Genomic DNA, 19,637 nt, shown 5'->3' on the forward strand with positions numbered 1-19,637 from the left:
AGAGGCTCCATGAGAGATGATGAGGAACAGTCAGAAGTCTATGGGACTAAGCCGGCATATCTTTTTGGCTGTGGGTGGTACCTGTAATCCAGAGGTCCAGCCCAGACCTTAGGTGGAGCAGGACCCAGGAACAGGGTCTAACTTCATTTAACGAAAATGAGGAGAGCTGGGAAGTTGGCTGCTCCTTGGGCCACAAAGTTGGGCCAGGAAGAGGCAGCAGACCTGTTGTTTTCCTGTAACTTTCTTCCAGTGAATTGCTCGGATTTGGCAAAGAGAGGAATAGAAAGTTTTTAAGGTTGGGGTAGATGTATGGATAGTGAAAACTTGAAGTCTAAAACATTCAGTTGGTGCCTTTATTCCTAAGTATGCATTTGCACATGCTTGGTATTTGTGCGTGATTCTCTGTGCAGCCCGGGTCTGGGTTTATTTGCTGTTTTTCTTTCAAAGGCCACATTTCCTCATTACAGAGGATGCTGCACAAAATGGCGGGGAAATGGGATTTTTCTGAGATTGGATACGATTTGTCACAGCCACAGGAGTACAAATGTGGCACATGAGCTATCAAGAACTCAACGGGTGCCAAAAGTAGCCCCTGGATAATGAGCTTTTATTGTGGATGGTGGGCACAGGGCCCGGCTGTGACTGCAGCATTGAGGGGCCATTGTGCAGCCATTCTCCCCCTCGTCCCTGCTCCCTCAGGCTCCCCCCTCGCCCCGAGGCTGGGGCACCCAGCACCCACTCCCACCTTTGCTCCCCTCTGGCTAACCCCAGCGGCTTCCTGGGGGAGCTCGGGGAAAAAAGGCGGAGGATAACTGTGTCTCCAGGAGTTTGATCTCCTCACAAGAGGGTTGTGGCCTGTTTCCCTCCCAGGGTGCCAGGTGGGGCTGCAGGGCCTGCGCTGAGGGGCTGTGTGCCAGGCTGCACCTGGAGAGAGCCTGTTGCCTTCTGCTCCCCATGTTCACAGAAGTGGAGGGCTCCTCCTGCCCCAAACGGAGGGAAGGGAAAAGTCCCCCGCAAAGGAGCTGGAGCTGTCCCGTCTGCTGTGAGGAGAGGAGGTGCCCTGGCCATGACTCTGCTGTGCAGAGGGAGGTGGCACAAGGCCGAGGCCTTCCCTCCTCCAAGATGGCGCCCTGTGAGCCCCTCTTCAAGGAATGACAGGACCTTGCCGGTGACCAGCCGACCCCAGCCTCAGCTGGCAGAGGGGTGAGTTGTGGGGGACAGCAGCAGCCATGCTGCCAGGGAGGGAGGTGGGCTGAGGGGCTGGGGGAGGCCAAGGGCCTTTGTGGTGTGGTGAGGGGGCTTCTGCTCTGCCTCGAGGGCCTTGACATGCCATGCTGTGCTCTCTGGGGTTCAAGTGTTATGTTTCATGAGAAAAAGGTGCTTTACACAGTAAGCAGATATTCTTCTAAGGAAAAATTAATTAAGAAAAAAAAAACCCAACAAAAACCTCCACAGAAAAACTTTTGGCCAAATTTGAACAGGGGTGTGGTGGGGCAGGAGGGAGGCTACAAGGTGGTCCCTTGGGGAAGCGGCGGCAGCTCCCAAGGAACCACCAGCTGCAGACCTCTGGCAGCGGTGCAGCATCTGCGCGGCTGCTGCCCCGGAGAGCTGCCAGCCACCCTCCTCACAGCCGCCGCGGGGTCAGCCGCGCCGGGGTGAAGATCTGCTGTATCTTCTGAACAAAAGTATAGCTGCTTTGGGGACTTGGAGGTTATTTTTCTTCACTTCCTCCCTTAAATACTACAGGATTGTCCATTAAAGGGATGGTGGGGGAGAGGATCCTGCAACTCTTGCAGGTGCTGGAGAGTCGAGCTGGTGGGCCTGCTCCTAAGGCATCTGTGGTACAAACCCCTTCCTCCTCTTCTGCTGCTTTGCCAGACAGATAGAGGGGACTTTTTTCTGAAAAGGCTGAGGATATGGAGTAGCACAAGTTAGGTATGTGCAGGAGTAAGGCTACGGACCTGCATTAATAAAGCTCCTCCCTTGGACCTGACTACCATTTTTCTGCTCCTCAGTGGTCCACACAGAGTGGAGAGGCAGGAGGAATCTCTTCGAAACACCACAGTTGTTCTCTTTTGACAGTGGTTCCTGGTGGTCAGTAAGGGTTTAGTTTATGATGCTGTTTGTCACCATGTTGACTAAGCCCACTAGCAGGTTTACAAATTTTGCTTACAAAAACATAGTAAGAATATAGACATATTCCACAATTAACATTTTTGACAGGAAGCAGTCTCTGGGAAAGCTTCTATGATATGGTCCAATATCCTATTGATTGATTTCACTTTATGCTGTTATATTGGTGAGACTTTCTTCCTGAGTTTGGGAATAATTGTCCTAGAAACTTAAATGTATATCAAGTTTTGTGTAATATGAATGTAGCCCTATTTTTTAAAGATATTTCAGTCTCTAATGGGATTAATTTATGGAGGTTATTGTAATTGCTTTATTATGTTGCTAATATAAGAACAGTGAGTAAATTCCCTAAAGAACTCAGTTTCCTTTAGTGAGGAAAATATTGGTGTGCCTTGTAGCTCTGATTCATACTGCTATTGTAAAGTCAGCCAGCTGTGAGATATATATGGAGGCAGTGGATGATAAATGTGTTCTAATAATCCAGTATACAAAGTGTTTCCATAAAAATTCTTCAGTAGTATCCAAGGACATTAAACAGTCCATCAATAAAGTCCTTTAAATGGTTTTGAATCAGGCAAAGGCTGTTTTAACGCACAGTTGTACAGGCTATCTCAAGTTTTCCCCATGGTAGTTCCAGAATCTGTTTTTAGCATAGGATTATGATACTTCTGAGAATGTTGCTTCTGATAAAAATTCAGATTGATCTGCAATATTCTCAGCTCCAGTTGCAGACAAGAAATGAATGAATCTCATGCTTTTGTTACTTAGGATATAATTGTGTGTTTGTTGACAGTCATCAAAGGCATTAGCTTTTAAAAATCTTTACTTAGGCTGTATCTTTTACACAGGATTAAAATTAACTTTGATTACTTCTATAGCACTTATATAGGTCTCTCCCCTTCTTTATGGTGGACCTCTGTTTTGGGTCTGTTTAATTCAAATGCAGCAGTAGGATAAAACTCAAAGCACTTTACTGATGTGCAGAAGAAGGTAGAGTTGCTGCACTGTTGATGAGGCACCCTCATCATCCACAGCTTAAAAGATTTGGCACTGGAAGACGCACTTTGGTTGTTCCTACTCTCTCTGTAAAGCAGGTAGGACTGATGACAGTGAATCTTCCAATGCCAAACCAGGTACAAACAACCAAAGTGAGTCTTCTAGGTCGTTCCCACCTGCTTTCAGAGAGGGGACAAACAAATCTCTGGGATGCAGATAATCTCCAGTACCTTTTGTGAAATTTACTCTGGAGAGCTGCAGATTACTTGAGCAGAAAGTATAGTATGGAGCTGTACATTAGCCCTGCACATAGCACCAGTGAGAAAACAACTGAGAATGAGCAGTCATAGTGGAAATTCTCTCCATCGGAGAGTTTTGAGACTTCCTTTCTGAACTTTCTGTTCAAGCTAGCTCCAGCCACAGTGCTGGACTGATACCCTCCTGGCCATCCTGATTTCTTTCTCCCCAGATATTTGGTTAGGAAGGATTTCATGTCAGAGAAATGCTTTCTTCTATTAAAAAAACCCTAGAAGATTGGATGATTTTTCTAAAACAAAGATCATACATTTACTGATTAAACTATAAGGAAAATATAGACTACCCAAAACTCTGTACTTTGAGTTTGTTTTGAAGAAAAGTCATGAAATATAAAAGAACTATTTGAAATATTTAAATGGAAAAGAAGATGGAAGATTAGGGTTGAAAAAACTCAGTTTTACTTAGTTCTGTATAATTTCCACATGTTTTTAATAGCCTAGTGGTAAAACCCAATAAAACCACTAGAAGCAATGAAATCATAATGAAACATCTCAAGGTCAGTCTTGTTTTTCTTTTGGTTTTGCCATTTAGCCCATACAGAATTTGTAGCAGATGTAATGTGAGATATCTGCGAACATAAAACACTTCTTGTTTTGCTTCCCCTGCTTTTTCCATCTTATTAAAATATGCTTCTTCGTGGGGGTGGTGGTGGGGAGAAGCCAGAGATATTATACCCTTATTAGGAAAGTTCAAAAGCAACAGTTAACTACAGTAAGTTTCATGTGGTGGGTCAAATAATGGCTTTCAGCTAGCGTTGTGTGCAGACACATGCAAGCGTACATTTCATTCCTAAATGAAATGCAGATACCTCTTTGTGATGAAAGATGACTGCTTTTAAAGCAACAGATGCAGAACTCTGTACCTTACAGAAGTCAAACTCCTATGATGGAACTTGAAAAGCAGAACTGCGACCTACCATGAGCACAACTGTAATTCTCAGTGGCATGGGAAGTCTAGGGTTTTGTAGTGCCTTAATTGAAAACACTTTAGGAACAATATTTGTTCCTTCTTGTGCTGGACTGAATGCTTTATGCTAGTTTGGAAGAAAGGCCAGGATGCCCTACCACCAGAAGTCTTTGTGAATACAAATAAGTTTTCATCATAGCACAAATAGGAGAAGGCAAAGAGTTGTTCCATTAACTGCATAGTCTGTTCCGATAATTTTCAGTAAGTGAGAGGTGGCCAAGAATTAGTTGTGATGGGGTAGCCAGTGAGTCACAGATGCTTGTGGATACCTGCAGACCTGTCTTTAGTGGCTGTCCACAAGCAGAAGCTTTGTGAGGAAAGGGATGGCTTGCTCCATCCCTACATCTCCAGCTGCTGGTACCTTTTTATCTTGAAGCCAGCCAGGAAAGGAGGTTTGATTCTATTGCAGGAGAATAAGTGATTAAACACTCTTCCTCTTCACCTAGCAATACTCACCATCTTGTCTTCCTGAAGCCTTCTTTATTTGTTCCCTAAAATACCACTCTCTCAGTACCAGACTGCTATGATTTTACTTTGACAGCCTGTAAAATATCTAAAATATCCTGTGACACAAATCTGCCAAAAGTCTCAGCTGTGCCAAATCCATTCCCATATATCATCTTCTAGGCTATGGGGATGCAACCGTTGCTACTTCATAAATGATGGAATCTGAGGTTTTGTCACTTAAAACAGGAGCCTGGCAACTCCTGTGAGCATTGTGAGTAGCAATCCTGTGCATCCAGAGAGGGAGAAGTGGCTAATCCAAGGTAATCATATGAGTCCCCTTTAATGTGTTATGTAACGGTCTCAGTCTTCAGGTGATTTATCTTTACCATGCAACAGCCTGCTGAATTAGAAAACTACTTTTTCTCTGTTTACAGATGGAAAGCAAACCCTGCGTTCTTGTGGTCACTTGACCATAAGATCACATGAGAAATCTGTGATAGTGAATAACGAACTGCACTTAGTCAGTGGCCACCCTTCCTGTTCTATTTTTTTCATCCATTTGGGGTTTCGTGGGACAAACCCTCCTATAAATTCCAGAAATATCAATCAGTATGCTCCAAAGTAGTTAGTGAGGAATGTAATTTTGAGCATATATTGCCGCCTTAGTTTTATCTGCAATCATAGGCTAAAGCGAGAAATTTAATACATGTATTTCATTTGCAGCTTGGCACTTAGTGAATGGATACATTAAATTTGTCTATTCTGGGGCCTCTTTTCCAAATGCAGCAAAGTCAGACATTTTCCAGCTATTACTATTGCAAAAAGATGTGATCCTCTACTGCAAGATAGGCAGCAGTAGCATCCCTGTAAGAAAAATCCCTGCTGAAAAACCTACGCTGCTTTCTCTCCTTACTGTATTTAGTCCTCAGCTGGAGAGCTGTAATCTCAGCTATCTTAGTGCCTGGAGGGGAAAACCAGCAATTCCTCATTGCCACTGTGTCTGTAATGAAAGATAGCTGTCTTGATGTAAAAATGCACCTGGTCATTCAATAGAGACACAGACCCAGGAGTACTTAGCATTGGGCAAGATCAAAGGCAGCCTGAGTTTTCCAGATTCAATTCATTTCCCAGGTTACACATTTCGCTTGCACACATCAACCACCTTCTGCTAGTAGTTACCTCATTTTTATGAAAAACACAGACAGGACTGAGGTCGTTTCCAAGACTATGCATCTGGCTTGAAGATGAAGCTTTCTGTCTGCTTTGAAAGTATTACAAATGAGTTTGCTGCTGTTACAAGGGGACGAAAATAAATGTTGTAGAATTGAGAGACCTCATCAAATGGGAAGTTACAGACTTACTGTACATTCTAAGTGCTTTAGAATTGCTAGTATAGCATGGAGTATAACAATTTAATGCTCCGGCTAATTATTTAGAATATCTTATTTGTATGTTGGGATACATATTCAGGTGGCACAAATAAGCTTAGCTGCAATTAAGTTGTTTAAGTGACATCAATTAAGTCTAGCTGAGAAAATGACTAACTGTATTAGTTCCATAAACTTTTCCATAAACATTAGTTCCATAAACATTTGGGATGACAGCCAAAAGCTCTTGGGATTTAGTGGGATGCGTAAGTGCTGTGGTTATGTCTCCTTCTCCCACTTCTAATTCTTGCACAAGGATTTATTACAGCAATTCAACACTTCAAAACTTCCTTGGTGTTTGCAAAATCCTCAAGAACCTGTTAAAGATGTCTTTAATGATATTTTATGCCACAACAATCTGGAGTGGCTTCTTTCCTCCCAGTAGTGTCACTAGAGCAATGCAGTTGCAAATTAACAAGGATAAAACAACAGTCTCTGGTATGTATATGTTAATTTGGCTTACTTCCCAAATTATTTCTTCCATAGTTGTATACAATGCACCACCTTTCTTAATTATCCTCTCTCCCTCCTCAACACTCTCCCCTAGGGTGTCTTGAGTATACTTTAATTGGCTAAGTTCCCTTTCTTTTTAGCAAGGGGAGGCAACTTCAAAATAAGGTTGAATGTTGCCAGTTAAGAAATATGTTCTTTCCACATATACTTGAAAGTATTCCATGCAAACTGTTGTAATTAGTGATTGATTGGTTGATTGATTGATTTTTTTTAATATGAAAGTTTTGAAACTATAAAGGTCACATGTTTGTTTTTATGCTTTGAAAGTAGGAGAAGCATATTTACCAACACAAAGCTTACACTTTAACTCCATAATCAACTGCTTCATTATTTTTGTTGGAAGGAACTGTGATTATAGCTGGAAAATGTGAACAGATCCATGCGTGCAAGTATGATACGGCACCTACTGCTAGCCTAATTGCACCATGTGTCAAGCTGCTTGACAACAAACACCATGAGACACAGAAAACAGCTAACATGGAGGAAAACTTACCATAAAAACGGTTTTAACTTCAGTGTTTGCCTCTCTCCAGTTAACAGTGGTGTCTTGTGTTCAGTGCAGAATGACTGTAGTAGCAGTCAAATGCTCCAGTCATAGTCACACCACACTAAGCAACTAATATTTACCAGAACAAAGAGCTGAAGTGACGTAGGCCTGTGTTTAGCACTACATGATACAACAAATGATAAAGGTCAGGTGAGAAACTGGACCACTGCCTTCCTCCCAGCTGAATGGGAGGCACATATTGGTATAAAACCCAAGTTTTAAAGATCCAAACAATATGTAAAAAGAAAAAAAGGGCATTTCAAATTTGCAGAGCAAAACTGGACACTCTTTGAATAGGGTTTGAATACAGAAGGCTAATTTTAAAACAGCCTGTTGATTCCATAAAAACATGCCTTCACACATGAGATTTCCACATTCCCTACTTAGCAGAGTGTAAAGGGCAAAATTATGGTTTTCTTTGTTGTGTAGGACTCATGTTGGACAACAAGCGGCTTCTTCTGGTCTTTAGAGGTTTACTTCATCTGAAGTTCTACTTGTAGAAGTCACAGCTTCTTAGCACTAGAGTTGGCTTAGACCTCTTGAGACATGGCTAAGCTGAAGAGTGTCAGACTAAGTAAGCTGTCTCAGGCAAGCAGGCAAAAGGATTTGCACTTTGTAGTTAGCCAGAGGTTGTAGGTGGCTAGAGAAGGTGCTGGTGGTAAGGCTGGTAGCACTTGCTGCTTGGCAGACTGTGGCACATTGGAATGGTGTGTGGGCAGACTCATCCAAACCCACTTAGTAGTTTGGAACTACTCATTCCAAATCTTGGATCTGCTTGGCCTCTTCATTTTTATCTACGCAAAGTGACTGTAAAGTGATAGATGACTGGCAGGATTTTACTGTCACTTCACATAGCTGTGATGGGCTGTGTGAAGTTGAAACTTTATGTTACGTTTTCTTTGTTGGCAAAGTCAGCATGCAGAGATCCTGCCCTCTCCGCAAGTGCTTATGCTGTTTCATCCCTGGCTGCTTGGTTTTGTCCCTGTGTCACCCCTTTGTGTTGACACAACTGTCTGTTAGGACTGTGCTGAAAACATATGTGAACTGGTTTGAATTAAAAATACTTCTCATCCGATTCTTCATCTGGCCTCATAAATAATTGGGTCTGTACAGCTGGGAGAGGAGGGGAGACAGTGCACAGAGGAATGGACAGCTGGGGAAGGATGAAGGGGACCTGGAGCTGCCAGCACTGCTGAGATTAAAGTATCAGATGCTGTGTTTGTCATTTAGTGCTTCTGCCCATTCAGAGAGATACAGACCAGCCACAGCTCTCCCAAATCAGTCATTTTAATGGCACTCTGTAGAGCAGGTCTATTATAGGACTTGTTCAGAAGCAAATAGTTCTGAATCATTTCAGTTCTTCCCTATTCTTGGTGTTCTGTGTTTGTTGTTTTCACTTTAGGATCAAATCAGGAAAATAGTTACCAACTACATATATTTTCAAATTAATACATCCTTTCTGAGGGATTATAGGCAAATAAGATGTATGATTGTTCTTTCTGGCTTTACAATTTGGTATTTAAACTACCTATGCTATAGCCCTCTGAGGCAACTAATTAGTGCATGAAAAAGAAAGAGCCCTCAAAAAAGAGGTGAATATGCACACCCCAGGAAAACCATTAATCGTATGCATGAAGTACTCCTGGTGAGTGTGGAAATTGTCCTTTTTGACTGGGTTATTTTTTTCTCTACAGGTGAGGTTATTTTTTCTCTACAGCATAGTGCAATATCTGAAACTCATATGCCACATGTAGCTAAATATAATATTTCAAGTGTATTGGTATGAACTAGTATGTAATCTCTGGATCAAATCCCAACTTTCAAAAGGTCTCCTCACTTCCACTCTCCATTTTAGCAGAGAAATAAGGAGACACTAACAGAAGTGCACAGACAGCCTGCTTTTAAGTGGCAGGTTTATTAAAAATGTTCTCTATCACAAACATTGGAAACATACTCAGCAGATTTTATTGTAACTGATTCAGTAAATAGTGAAAAGGGAGTAACTGTCAATGTAGATCAGCCACTGAATTATGAAAAATAATGGGCTGGTTTCCACAGCAAACTCCCCACAAAACCCCAATATTGCTCAGCATCATCAGGTTCCAGTTTGTGCTCAGTCTGTCCTTAGGATGAAGTATATGATTCACAAGTTTGAGCTTTGGGTTTATACATATTTACATTAGAACAGCCTACAGATTACAGGAGAGGACACATTAGCACCAGTGCTTATGGATTAGGGCTCACATCACCTCTGCCACTGCATGTACGTGGTAGTGACTCTACTGAAGAGTTAGGTTAAAAAAAGGTTAATAAATCTGGCACTTGGAAGGCAAACTGTGCTCTGCAGTGACCTAGGAATTCTTTGTGTTATGTATCACACTTGAATGCCTGTGTCTGAGGGCTGCCCGTCAGAATTGCCTTAATGTGCTTTCTTGCAAAAATGCATGCTTTGCTTCACTTCTGCTTACTGTTCTTTAGCAATATACGTAACCCCTTGAGATCAGGAAATCAGTGTGATTTTCTTACCACTGTTCTAAAACTAAGCACAAACTCTGTATTTAACAATATTAGACAAAATTAGTACCTTTAGCAGTTTTGGTAAAACATTTTCACATAGCAAAAAATCTACATAAATACAGTGTTCATAATTACTGACATTCACAAAAAAAGGCTTTGGTTAGAAAATCAGAAAGGGTCAAATAAAAAAAAAGCTTAAAAAAAAAGAAGCCAAAGGAGCGTTGAATACTATATTGGAGTCAAGTGAGTGCAGAATAAAACAGTAGTCGTCCATTAGTTAATTTTTCAGTATTAAAATCTTCCACTTAAAGAAGCCCATGTCTCTTGCAAGCTGTGTGCCTTTCCTGACGTTCACAGCTGGTCTCCTAGCTCCAGTACAAGCAGGGTGGCGGTAATTCCACATTTTCCTGTTCAAGGCAAAGAGTCCCTCTTCCAGCTGTGAGGTAGAGATTGGGTATCAGGTCACTGCGGTATGAGATACCACTGAGTGTAGCAGTTACACATTTGTTTCTAGTTCATTTATTTCAATAGTGCAGTGGTCTTTACTGTTGGATTTCTTAGTGTGATTCTCCACTGGACTTTCTTCTTGCTCCACTTGTACGGGTATGTGGTGCTGAAACCCTTTCACTGTTTCTGGTCCACGAGATTCATTCATGGTCTTCACACAGCCATTTCTCTGGTAAGCCACAATCTGATGGACGTTAATAGGCTTAGTTTCACAGATCAATGGCACCTATGTGAAAAGCATTAAGATCTGGAATACTGCCACTGTTTGCTGTATACAACAGGAAAGGAATTTTTTACTTGGAAAGCTTGTGATCTGCTTTACATTCACCAGGATTATCTAGGGCCTCCAACAGACTTCCAGGACCTGTTTCTCATATACACTAAGCCATCTTTGCATCATCTAGATAAAGTGAAGATATCTCTAAGTATGCAAAAATGAAAATTCTGTCACAACTCTGATTTAACTTATACTTACAGTAATAACTGCTTGCATCAGTAAAGTGATATAAGTAGGGTAAATAAAGCTTAGAATTTCAGGGCTAAGTTTGAAAGATACACGCTCTCAATGACCAGTATGCTAAGCTGTGGGCAATGCTTGCTCTGGAGTACAGTCACATAGACCAGTAAGTCAGTTGTTGTTGCCTTCTGCCTTTCTTCTAACCCAATAAACTAACACCTGTCTTTTCAGTTTGCACTGTTTCAAAAGAAATAAAGAGGATTTTATTGACTGATTCATAAGTTAAATATTGAAGTGTCCTTTAAATCAAACCAGAAGTTCTGGAAAATAAGACGCAAATACTGGCAGAGAAAAGAAGTGGGCTTGCAGCTGAGAAAATTTGGCCTTTGGGTATACATTACTAACTCTACGAATTATGCAGCCAAAATGTATGGCAGATTAATGGTGTATTTTAATACCATTCTAGAGTATGATGCAAAGAAAAATCTCATCACAGATGACTAAATAATCCCTTATGAGGGATTTTATATTCTTCAAATATCTCTTCTTGAGTTCTGACTGAGTTCGAAATACAGCAATGAAATGTCAGGAGGCCTGTGTTATGCAGGAACTCAGATTACACTTCTGGCTTTGTAATGGATGACATACCTTACCATTAGGTTGTATGTTTAGTATTATTTTAGCTAGCTGTATGTGTAACCCATATATTCAGGCCTAATCCTGTCATCAGTAATTACTGCAGGTGTTAAGTACCTCAGAGGATAAGGTCTGTCTTTCTATATAAACCTTGAAAGAGCAGGAATTTTAAATACCTGTTGCAGGAAGGCATGACAATGGGATTTACCAGAAAGATAGACTACTACAAATGATGCACAGAAATGAAACATGCCTTGTGAAAATCAGTTCTGATGAAGGAATTTTTCTCATGAACTATTCTGTCTGTGTGGAATAATGGTAGTGAGAGTCTGCCATGAGCTGAAATGGTTGGAGATTAGCACCTCCAAGCATGATGGGCTAGTGGAATAAGGAATCTCCTTTGTAAAGGATTTGAAGGAAGAGGATAAGGAGTTCCTGGTATAAGGAAAGACTGAATGATGCATGCCAAGGAGGAAGGAAAAAAAAGCATAGGAGTGGAGGGAGGCAGGGGCAGAATACAGAGGTATGTGTGGTGTATGGAGTAAAGATACAGAGAAGGAAAAACAGGTGTAAGGAGGGACTTGTATTAAACGTAGAAGGCATGAAGATGTCTGAGAGTGAAGTCTAAAATGGAGCAATGTGTTTGTGCTAGTCCAGAAAGGAAATTATTGTGATGGTAGCTTCAGGTTATGCTAACACAAAGGCTTGAAATACCAGGGTAGTTGCTTTTGTTGTGAGCTTATTGTTTATACATATACACACTCATAAGTACCTTTACCTCCCCCTGCTCTATTGCTGGTCACAGTTTTAGAAGGACAATTTACTGGCCAGTCAAAGTTTGGGTACTGATTATGGGACCCACAGTTCCAGCGCCTCATACATTTGCAAAGCAGTGCAGCTGCTTCTCTTGCTCTCAGCCCCCGTGCACCAGACACAGCTGGCTGGCAAGCTTTGAACTTGAGTGGCTTTTGGCATGACCTCATGGAAAAGGACCCCTCCAACCCATCTGGCTAAGCAGCACATTGCCCAATTCTGTCCCCTCTCTGGAACACCTTTTATAAACTAGATGAAACAAATGTCGGAGGCTGAGAGCTCGCAGGTTCTTTGCCGTAATACGGCACGTGCTGACACAGCCTGGCTCATGGCATTGGTTGTTACCTCGTCACCGTCCTTGATAAACTCCTTCCGGCAGATGTGGGCCATGATCCCAGCAGCCAGTGCATCTCCCAGGACATTGATCATTGTTCTAAACCTGTCTCTGGAAAATGAAATAATAATGGTAAGTTGTTGGCTCTTTGGGTACATTCCTATGCCTTCATCACTGCGGTAATTATAGCTGAAGGCCAGTTTTGCTGGTTTTATGAGCTAACAAGTTTAGAAATGGCAGTAAGGAGTCTGGCAGAAGGCAGCCACTAGTTACTGAGCTGCTCAGCCTTTTCTGAGCTTGGTGCGCTGTGCTACCACATATTTTAATTTTAATTCATAACTGAGCTAAGTAGAGTAGCTATGCCTCCCTATACGTGCAAGCTGATTCAGCACTAAAAAGGTTTAACACAGCAGACAAGTCTGCATTTATGTCAAGAGTTTTTACGTTAAGATCCAGTATGATGGCCTGATTTGGAGGCTGGTTCTGGAAACATCTTAATTCAGTAAAAGCAGAGGGCAGCCAGTACAACCAGCACCTTATATTAGTTATCAAACAACCAAAGTGCTAGTTAAGATTATTGTATTGATAGAATGTGCAGAATACAAAATTATTCAGAAGATTGCTAAATAACTACACTCACAAACTAAGCAGGCACTGACCATATTTAAATCATGTTAATTTCTGAAGCAGCTACGGTTGCTATGGCTACCAGTGGCACTTAAAGATTCTTCATTTTCAGTTGTCATCTTTTCCAATTTAAATTTGTATGCTTGACAGTACTTTGAACACATACAGTTTTACTATTTTTCATTTATTAATTTATGGGATTGTTTCTTCCCTGTTTACACCTTCCACACACTGTCTAAAAAATAAATTATTAAAATACAAACTGTAAATACACAAAAGTAAATGGTTGTCATAGACAAATGTTACACTTGAAACAGCTTGGAACCTGTTAGTTAAAACTGATGAGATTTCAAATAGACAATATAGCTTTTACATCTGAAATATATTACATCTTTTCCAAGAAAAACATACACATCTGAAAACTGTGTCATATTGGTAACTTAATTTATAAATGTGGTTATAAAATGGAGGTTCAGAAATCTCCAGATGTTTGGCTTATTAAATTCAGTGATGGTCCAATATCAACACTGCCCAGATTTCTGAGCCTGTATCTTAGTATAGGAAAGAGTTGAAAATGTGTGCTAATTTTTTTCAGTTATTTTAGGCATGTACTCTGTGCATGCAAATGTTCATGCAGTTGCTTGCCTAATTAGCATGAAAGTTCCTGCATGAAAGGTTATTTGCAAGTCCAGTTACCCAAATTGTACATGCAATTGCAAGTAACTTCAGCAATAATATTCCAGAGCCTACACCTAGATGTAGCTGTTGACTCCAGGACCCAGTCCTACACTTGCTTGCTGAATCCCTTTCTCTAATTCCTGCTGTTCTGATTTTGGGTTTTGCTTTGAGGAAACTTCCCACCAGAATATGTTAAGCAGGGAAAAACACTTCTATAGCACATATTGATAGATGTTCCTGATACACAAAGGCCTTTTTTTTTTCCCTTGGTTGATCATCACATTTTGATTCTTGGAAAGACATTCTCAGCTGTTAATTTTGGATTGTGCAAAGAGTCAGCTGTGGTAGAGAAGAAGCTGTACATATGAACAGAGCTCAAGAGTTTGCACTCCCTTTTGGGCTCTGATTAGCATCTCTTCTGAAGGATTTTTCTGAGGAAAGAATGCACCGCACTGGAACTATTAAGAAAAACAGATTGCCTGGCATGTTTGTTTCTGTGTGTACAGAGTAGTTTGCACTATGCCTGAGTAGAACCACACCGCACAGCACTGACATTTCTCCATTAAGAGGCCAACCTGTCGCTAGTGGCATTTCTTTCAGTGCAAACATGAGTCAGGTGTTGCAGTGGTATTTTAGCTTTAGAGTATATTATTAAAGATGCAAAACTTTTACCTTCTGCTTATTAAATTAGCTGAGAAATATTTTGATTTTCTTAATGTCTTTAGGAACTAGCTAAAGGTATGAAGTTCACATACATGTTATGGCTACCTAAGTGGGTTGTAATACCTGCAGTGCATTGTAATGGGTATTTCAGTCTCGTGAGATCATCTAACCAGCCTTCTTTAAGCATTCTTCATACTCCAGTACTTCCAAAACTAATACTGAAAATATTCATCATGTCACCCACATTGACACTTTGCATCTGCAGGCTCCTGAAACCACCAAGTGCTGAAATATAGAAATATACTTTTTGTATGAAAGGTCATCTGCAAAATACAGAAAATTGGGCCTGTTCCTTGCTCACTTTTTCATACTGTCTGGAACTATAGCCCGAAAAAAATTTTTGTCTGCTGTTTTGAAAAGTTTTATAAGACAAAAAGAAGCATAGTTCCCATATACGCTGGAAGACTTACTGGAAAAACAATGAAATGTTGATGTTGCAAGAGCTGGACAAAAACCGAGCAATATAGAGGGAAAAGCCTTTTGTAATACAGCTTAAAATACTTCGATTTTGTTGTGCTTCATTAACTATTGAGCTTCAGTGAATAGCATTAGAAAAGTGGCTTTATTAAACTCTGAACTGCCATTCCCCAGTTTAGGTGTCCACAGCAGATATTATTTATCCTTCACAGAAGAATATTCCTAAAATAAAATATGTCTTAAAGTATGCATATGACACAACACTCATGAAGAATAATAGTAACAACAACAAAAACATTTTATTGCACTCAACAGGAAAGAACTAATTTCTTCTCCCAGTTCTTTGTACAAAAAATCGGTGGCCTAAAGTTGAATAAAACAGGATATATAACAGAATGGACTTGTAACACGTTTTTACTCAGAACCTTGATGTAATGAAACTCCACTGTACTTACGGAGATATATTTTATATAGATAAAAAAATAATTTGTACTGTTTCCTTGTGGATGCATACACTAATTATGTAGTTAATTGAAATGCTAATGAGCTAGGGATCAGTATTTTACAATTCATCTTCCTAGACTATTCAAAATTGTTTGGTTGATTGATGGACATTTACACAAAAGTAAAGAGTTCAAACAAACCACTACTTATGAATTTTTAAAGTGGCTCTTCTCATAGGTGACACAAATCTCTTTTATTCTGAGTGTGTTAAGTTTTAGCCTCTGCCTCTGCTATTACATCCTTGGTGATTAGGGATGCAGCAATGTAACCTCTCCACAGAACGGCTGAGCTAGCAAAATACGACTGCGCAGGGGGCTACAAACTGCTGCTGCCTATTTAGCACTGAAATCAGGAAGAGCAGAACTGCAGCAGGATCCATGATAGAAGGAAGACATTTTTAGTTCTAATGCAGTGCATTGCAAGTATTACATTGAGGTTGACTATACCATGGCTCTAGTTACAGTAGTAGTAGCAGCTATATATATACAGCACAAACCATTACTGTACTGTCATGGCTATTTCAGGCAGAGTGCTATCTGTGGGGCAGCAGTACTTGCTTGCTTTAGCACTGGCTCATGCTTCTTTGCAGAGCACTTCACTACATTGAGATGGTGTCCTTGAGGTGTCGGTGGGCTGATAAGCAGTGTGCAGGCAAACCACGTTTCCTAGGAACACTGGCCTTGGCCTTGTCCAAGGCAAGGTGCCAGAGCTGCACCTGACAGACATTTGTCTGGCCTGACCTTAAAACTTCCCATGAAGGTCATCCTCCAGCCTAGCTAGGTGCAGCCACTTCCACTGCCTGACTATCATTCTAGATAAAAATAATTCTTAAATTTTCCTGTGATCTGACTTAAGGTAGTTACTTTGGTCTACTTCTTCATCCTTCCTCCCTATGAATGTGAAGAACTATTGATCACTGTCCTCTTCAGGACAATCTTATCTGTATGAGAAACTGCTGTGGTGACCTCTTGCAGCCTTCTCTGGTCTTAGAGTAAACAAACTCCTTTTTCAGCCTTTCCATGTAGTCATATCACCAAGTCTCATCTTGACCCTCTCTCATTTGTCTTTTTTCAATATAATGCCCACTTCGGCAGAGTATTTAATCTGGGGCCACATTAGCACCATGACAAGCAAAATAATTACTTCCCATCCCTTTTATGTATACCTGTATTACTATACCCCTGGAGACCATTGCCTTTCTAGCAATGTGGCCACACAGGAAACCTCAAAAGCTTGATGTTACTTACAGTGCCCAGTCGACGGCAATAATCAATGTGATGTCATCCGTTGGGAGCCCAACTGAGGTCAGAACAATGACCATTGTCACCAGGCCAGCTTGCGGGATACCTGCAGCACCTATGCTGGCAGCTGTTGCTGTGATACTTTAACAAAAAAAGAAAGGAATAAGCTTTACCAGTGCTGGGTTGCTCTGCATGAAACTACACCATGTTTCTACAGGAGCTTTCCTAAATCATAATCCTTTTTACACAAGCTGCCGCACGGAAGTGCCAGTGTTTTGCAGACAGAAGCCAAGTCAAAGAGCAAGAACAGGCCAAACTGTCTGCCCAGTGCTAAATTCTCACCCTCTACCTTTGCAGCCTTGGCACTGGTGGGACAGTTTGGTTATCTCTTAATCTCACAAGTGCAGAGAAAGGGGGGCAGCCAGGCTGTGGGCTTCTCTGAGTTGTCAGCTTCTCATGGGTCATGCACGATGCAGCACTGTGTGCCATGAATCTGCCAGCACTCCTCGTTGCTGCTTCACCCTTGGCAGCAGAGCTCCCAGCAGACATCTCTGAGTCATCACCAGCAGTTCCTGTGCCAGGCAAATCCGCAGCTGGCTGCAGCTAGGGCCTTTAATGTCAATCCATCACAAAGAGGCCACACCACGGGTAAAGAGACTGGGCCAAGGGTGAAGTCCTTGCATAGCACATAGCTTTGCATACTTGGATCTAAATCTGAAGCAAGTGTGAATGTGACTGTACCTCTTCAGTTTCTGGGAAGCATTTTTACTTGACCTTCACACCATTTTTTCAGCCAGTCAAGCAGAAATGAATGAGAGACCAGGGCAAGAGTGGACCTGGCAGGCTTAACATTTTTTTCATAATGCTATTTTTAGGGGAGGGATTTCATTCCTTTTTCCAGGAGCAAAAATGACTGGATATATTCATTTCCGCCCATCTGGCCACTTCCAAAAGCTAGGCCATCCAGCAGAAAGACAAAAAGCAAATGTTGACAATTGTAAAAGGATGACAGAAAGTATATACACTGATAATCCACTGCATTCATCAACCCAGAATTTCAGAGCTTTTGGCAAGCAGCTCATGAACATCCTATGATGGAAAATGAGGGTAACAGTATTCACCCATATGGAAACTGAGACACAGAGATATCCAGTATCTTGCTCACAGCTGTACAGTGTACCAGTAGAGCAGCATCAGTATTTATAACTAGAGCCCTTTCCTGCAATAAAAAAAATACATTTGCATGTGGGTGTGATGGGGAATGAGAAAGACAAACTACATTTTGAAAAAGTTAGCTTGTACAGCATCCTAATAGCATTGTAATAAGCAGAGTATAGATAGAACAGAGGGGACAGAAACTCAGTAGTCAAATAAGAGATAACTATAACAAACATTAAAAGGTTCTCCAGTTAGTGCTATAAACTGGCCAGCTAATTAGGGCTGCTTCTACCTCCTAAGTCAGTTCAGGCCACAAAGTCTCACGACTGAATTGGGAGCAAAAGCAGGGATGTTTCTCTAAGATTGTACATGCAAGCTCATCTGCTATTTCATTCCATTTTGACCTTAATGTAGATATTTCTTTCTATAATATGCTCATTTGATGGGAATAGGATCTGTACTCTCTTTTTCTGCTACATCTAGGTTTGCATAATCACATTAATATAAACTGTCAAGCTGGATTTCACAAACTGTGAGCAAAGTAGACTGATGATTTTTCTAACATCTTTTTCCTCTCTGGCAAAAATATCCTGGCATTCAGGAATATTTGAATTTTAAATCTCCACGTCCCAGAGTATCAAGGTCTGGGGCACGTTTAGCCCATAGTATACAGTTAGAATTGGGCTTCAGATAGTCAAGGTACTGATCCACTGTCATTTCCTATTTACCCCCTTCTTTCGTGAGTGAGTCTTTTGATTTCTTTTCCTTTCTTGGGTTTTCCCCATCCTCACTTGTATTTTCCTTCTATTGTCTTTACTTTAGTCTGGTCTTTATGTACTGGCACTTAATATAGGGAGTGAAAATAAAGAGACAAAATAGAGTTTTGCTAAAAGAAAGCTAGAACTTACCTTCTTTCCATTACTATCATCCTCCATTTTTCAAATCACTATTCTCTACTTCAAGGTGTATGTAATATCTGCCTATGCTCTGGGACATGCTAAAAACACCTCCAAATTCAAAATCACAAAAGACTGAATTTTAGCACAGGGTCATTACAATAATTTTCAGAGAGAGCGAGAAAGCCTGAAGCAAGAGCTCATCTAGGCACAATTTATTTCTGCTGCTGCTAGTCTAACCAGATCTTGCCAGAAGCCCATTAGCAAACCTCAGCTGTCATCTGGGGTGCGTTTCAGGACTCTCCTCTTCTTGTCATGAAGCTTTTTCAAGTCCAGCAGAAGATGGGCAAGGCCCAGCAATGTAAACGGGGCAGTGAGGAGGTCACTGGGTGGGTAGGTAAGCCGATCTCAAATATGTTGCACAAGGCTCTGACTATGAGGAATGTTTTTCTAATCATTTTTTCCCTGCTGGAAACCTGCAGGTTTCAGTCCCTGAGGCATTCTTTGGCAGCCACTGGAGTTATTCTGGCAGTAATTGTTCAGCTGGATCTTCTAGTGTTTTGGATCCATTACAGACCTTTCAAGGATGGCGTATGCAGCTATAGCACTCTCTACCCACTGAGAGCATGGTTGTTTATGAAGTTTTCAGCATTACAAGCAGCAGAGAAGACATTTAAAAATATCTGACTGATATGACATCTTCATGAAATCTTGCCCTGACAGTAGTATCTGTCCTCCTTCCCTGTTCTGCTCTTCCAAGGTTTGACAAAGAGCTTCCTAAC

At 41.1% G+C, this 19,637-nt stretch overlaps 1 protein-coding gene across 3 annotated transcripts in view; it reads right to left on the bottom strand.

Annotated features, from left to right (window-relative positions):
• Window positions 1-9,243: 9,243 nt before the first annotated feature.
• SLC1A7 (solute carrier family 1 member 7) overlaps window positions 9,244-19,637 on the bottom strand; it is a 54,603-nt gene continuing 44,209 nt past the window's right edge. The window contains exons 9-11 of one of the 3 annotated variants that reach the window (XM_027806977.2): window positions 16,808-16,942; window positions 12,623-12,722; window positions 9,244-10,300 (exon numbers count right to left, since the gene is read on the bottom strand). In XM_027806977.2, coding sequence (XP_027662778.1) covers window positions 10,142-10,300; window positions 12,623-12,722; window positions 16,808-16,942 — 394 coding nt within the window. In that variant the 3' untranslated portion in view covers window positions 9,244-10,141. Of the gene's footprint in view, window positions 10,598-12,622; window positions 12,723-16,807; window positions 16,943-19,637 lie in introns of all 3 variants that reach the window. The other 2 variants (XM_027806976.2, XM_005440368.3) reach the window with 2 other exon arrangements.

Source organism: Falco cherrug, chromosome 12 (genome assembly GCF_023634085.1).
Source record: "Falco cherrug isolate bFalChe1 chromosome 12, bFalChe1.pri, whole genome shotgun sequence".
In the NCBI taxonomy this organism is placed as follows: domain Eukaryota; kingdom Metazoa; phylum Chordata; class Aves; order Falconiformes; family Falconidae; genus Falco; species Falco cherrug.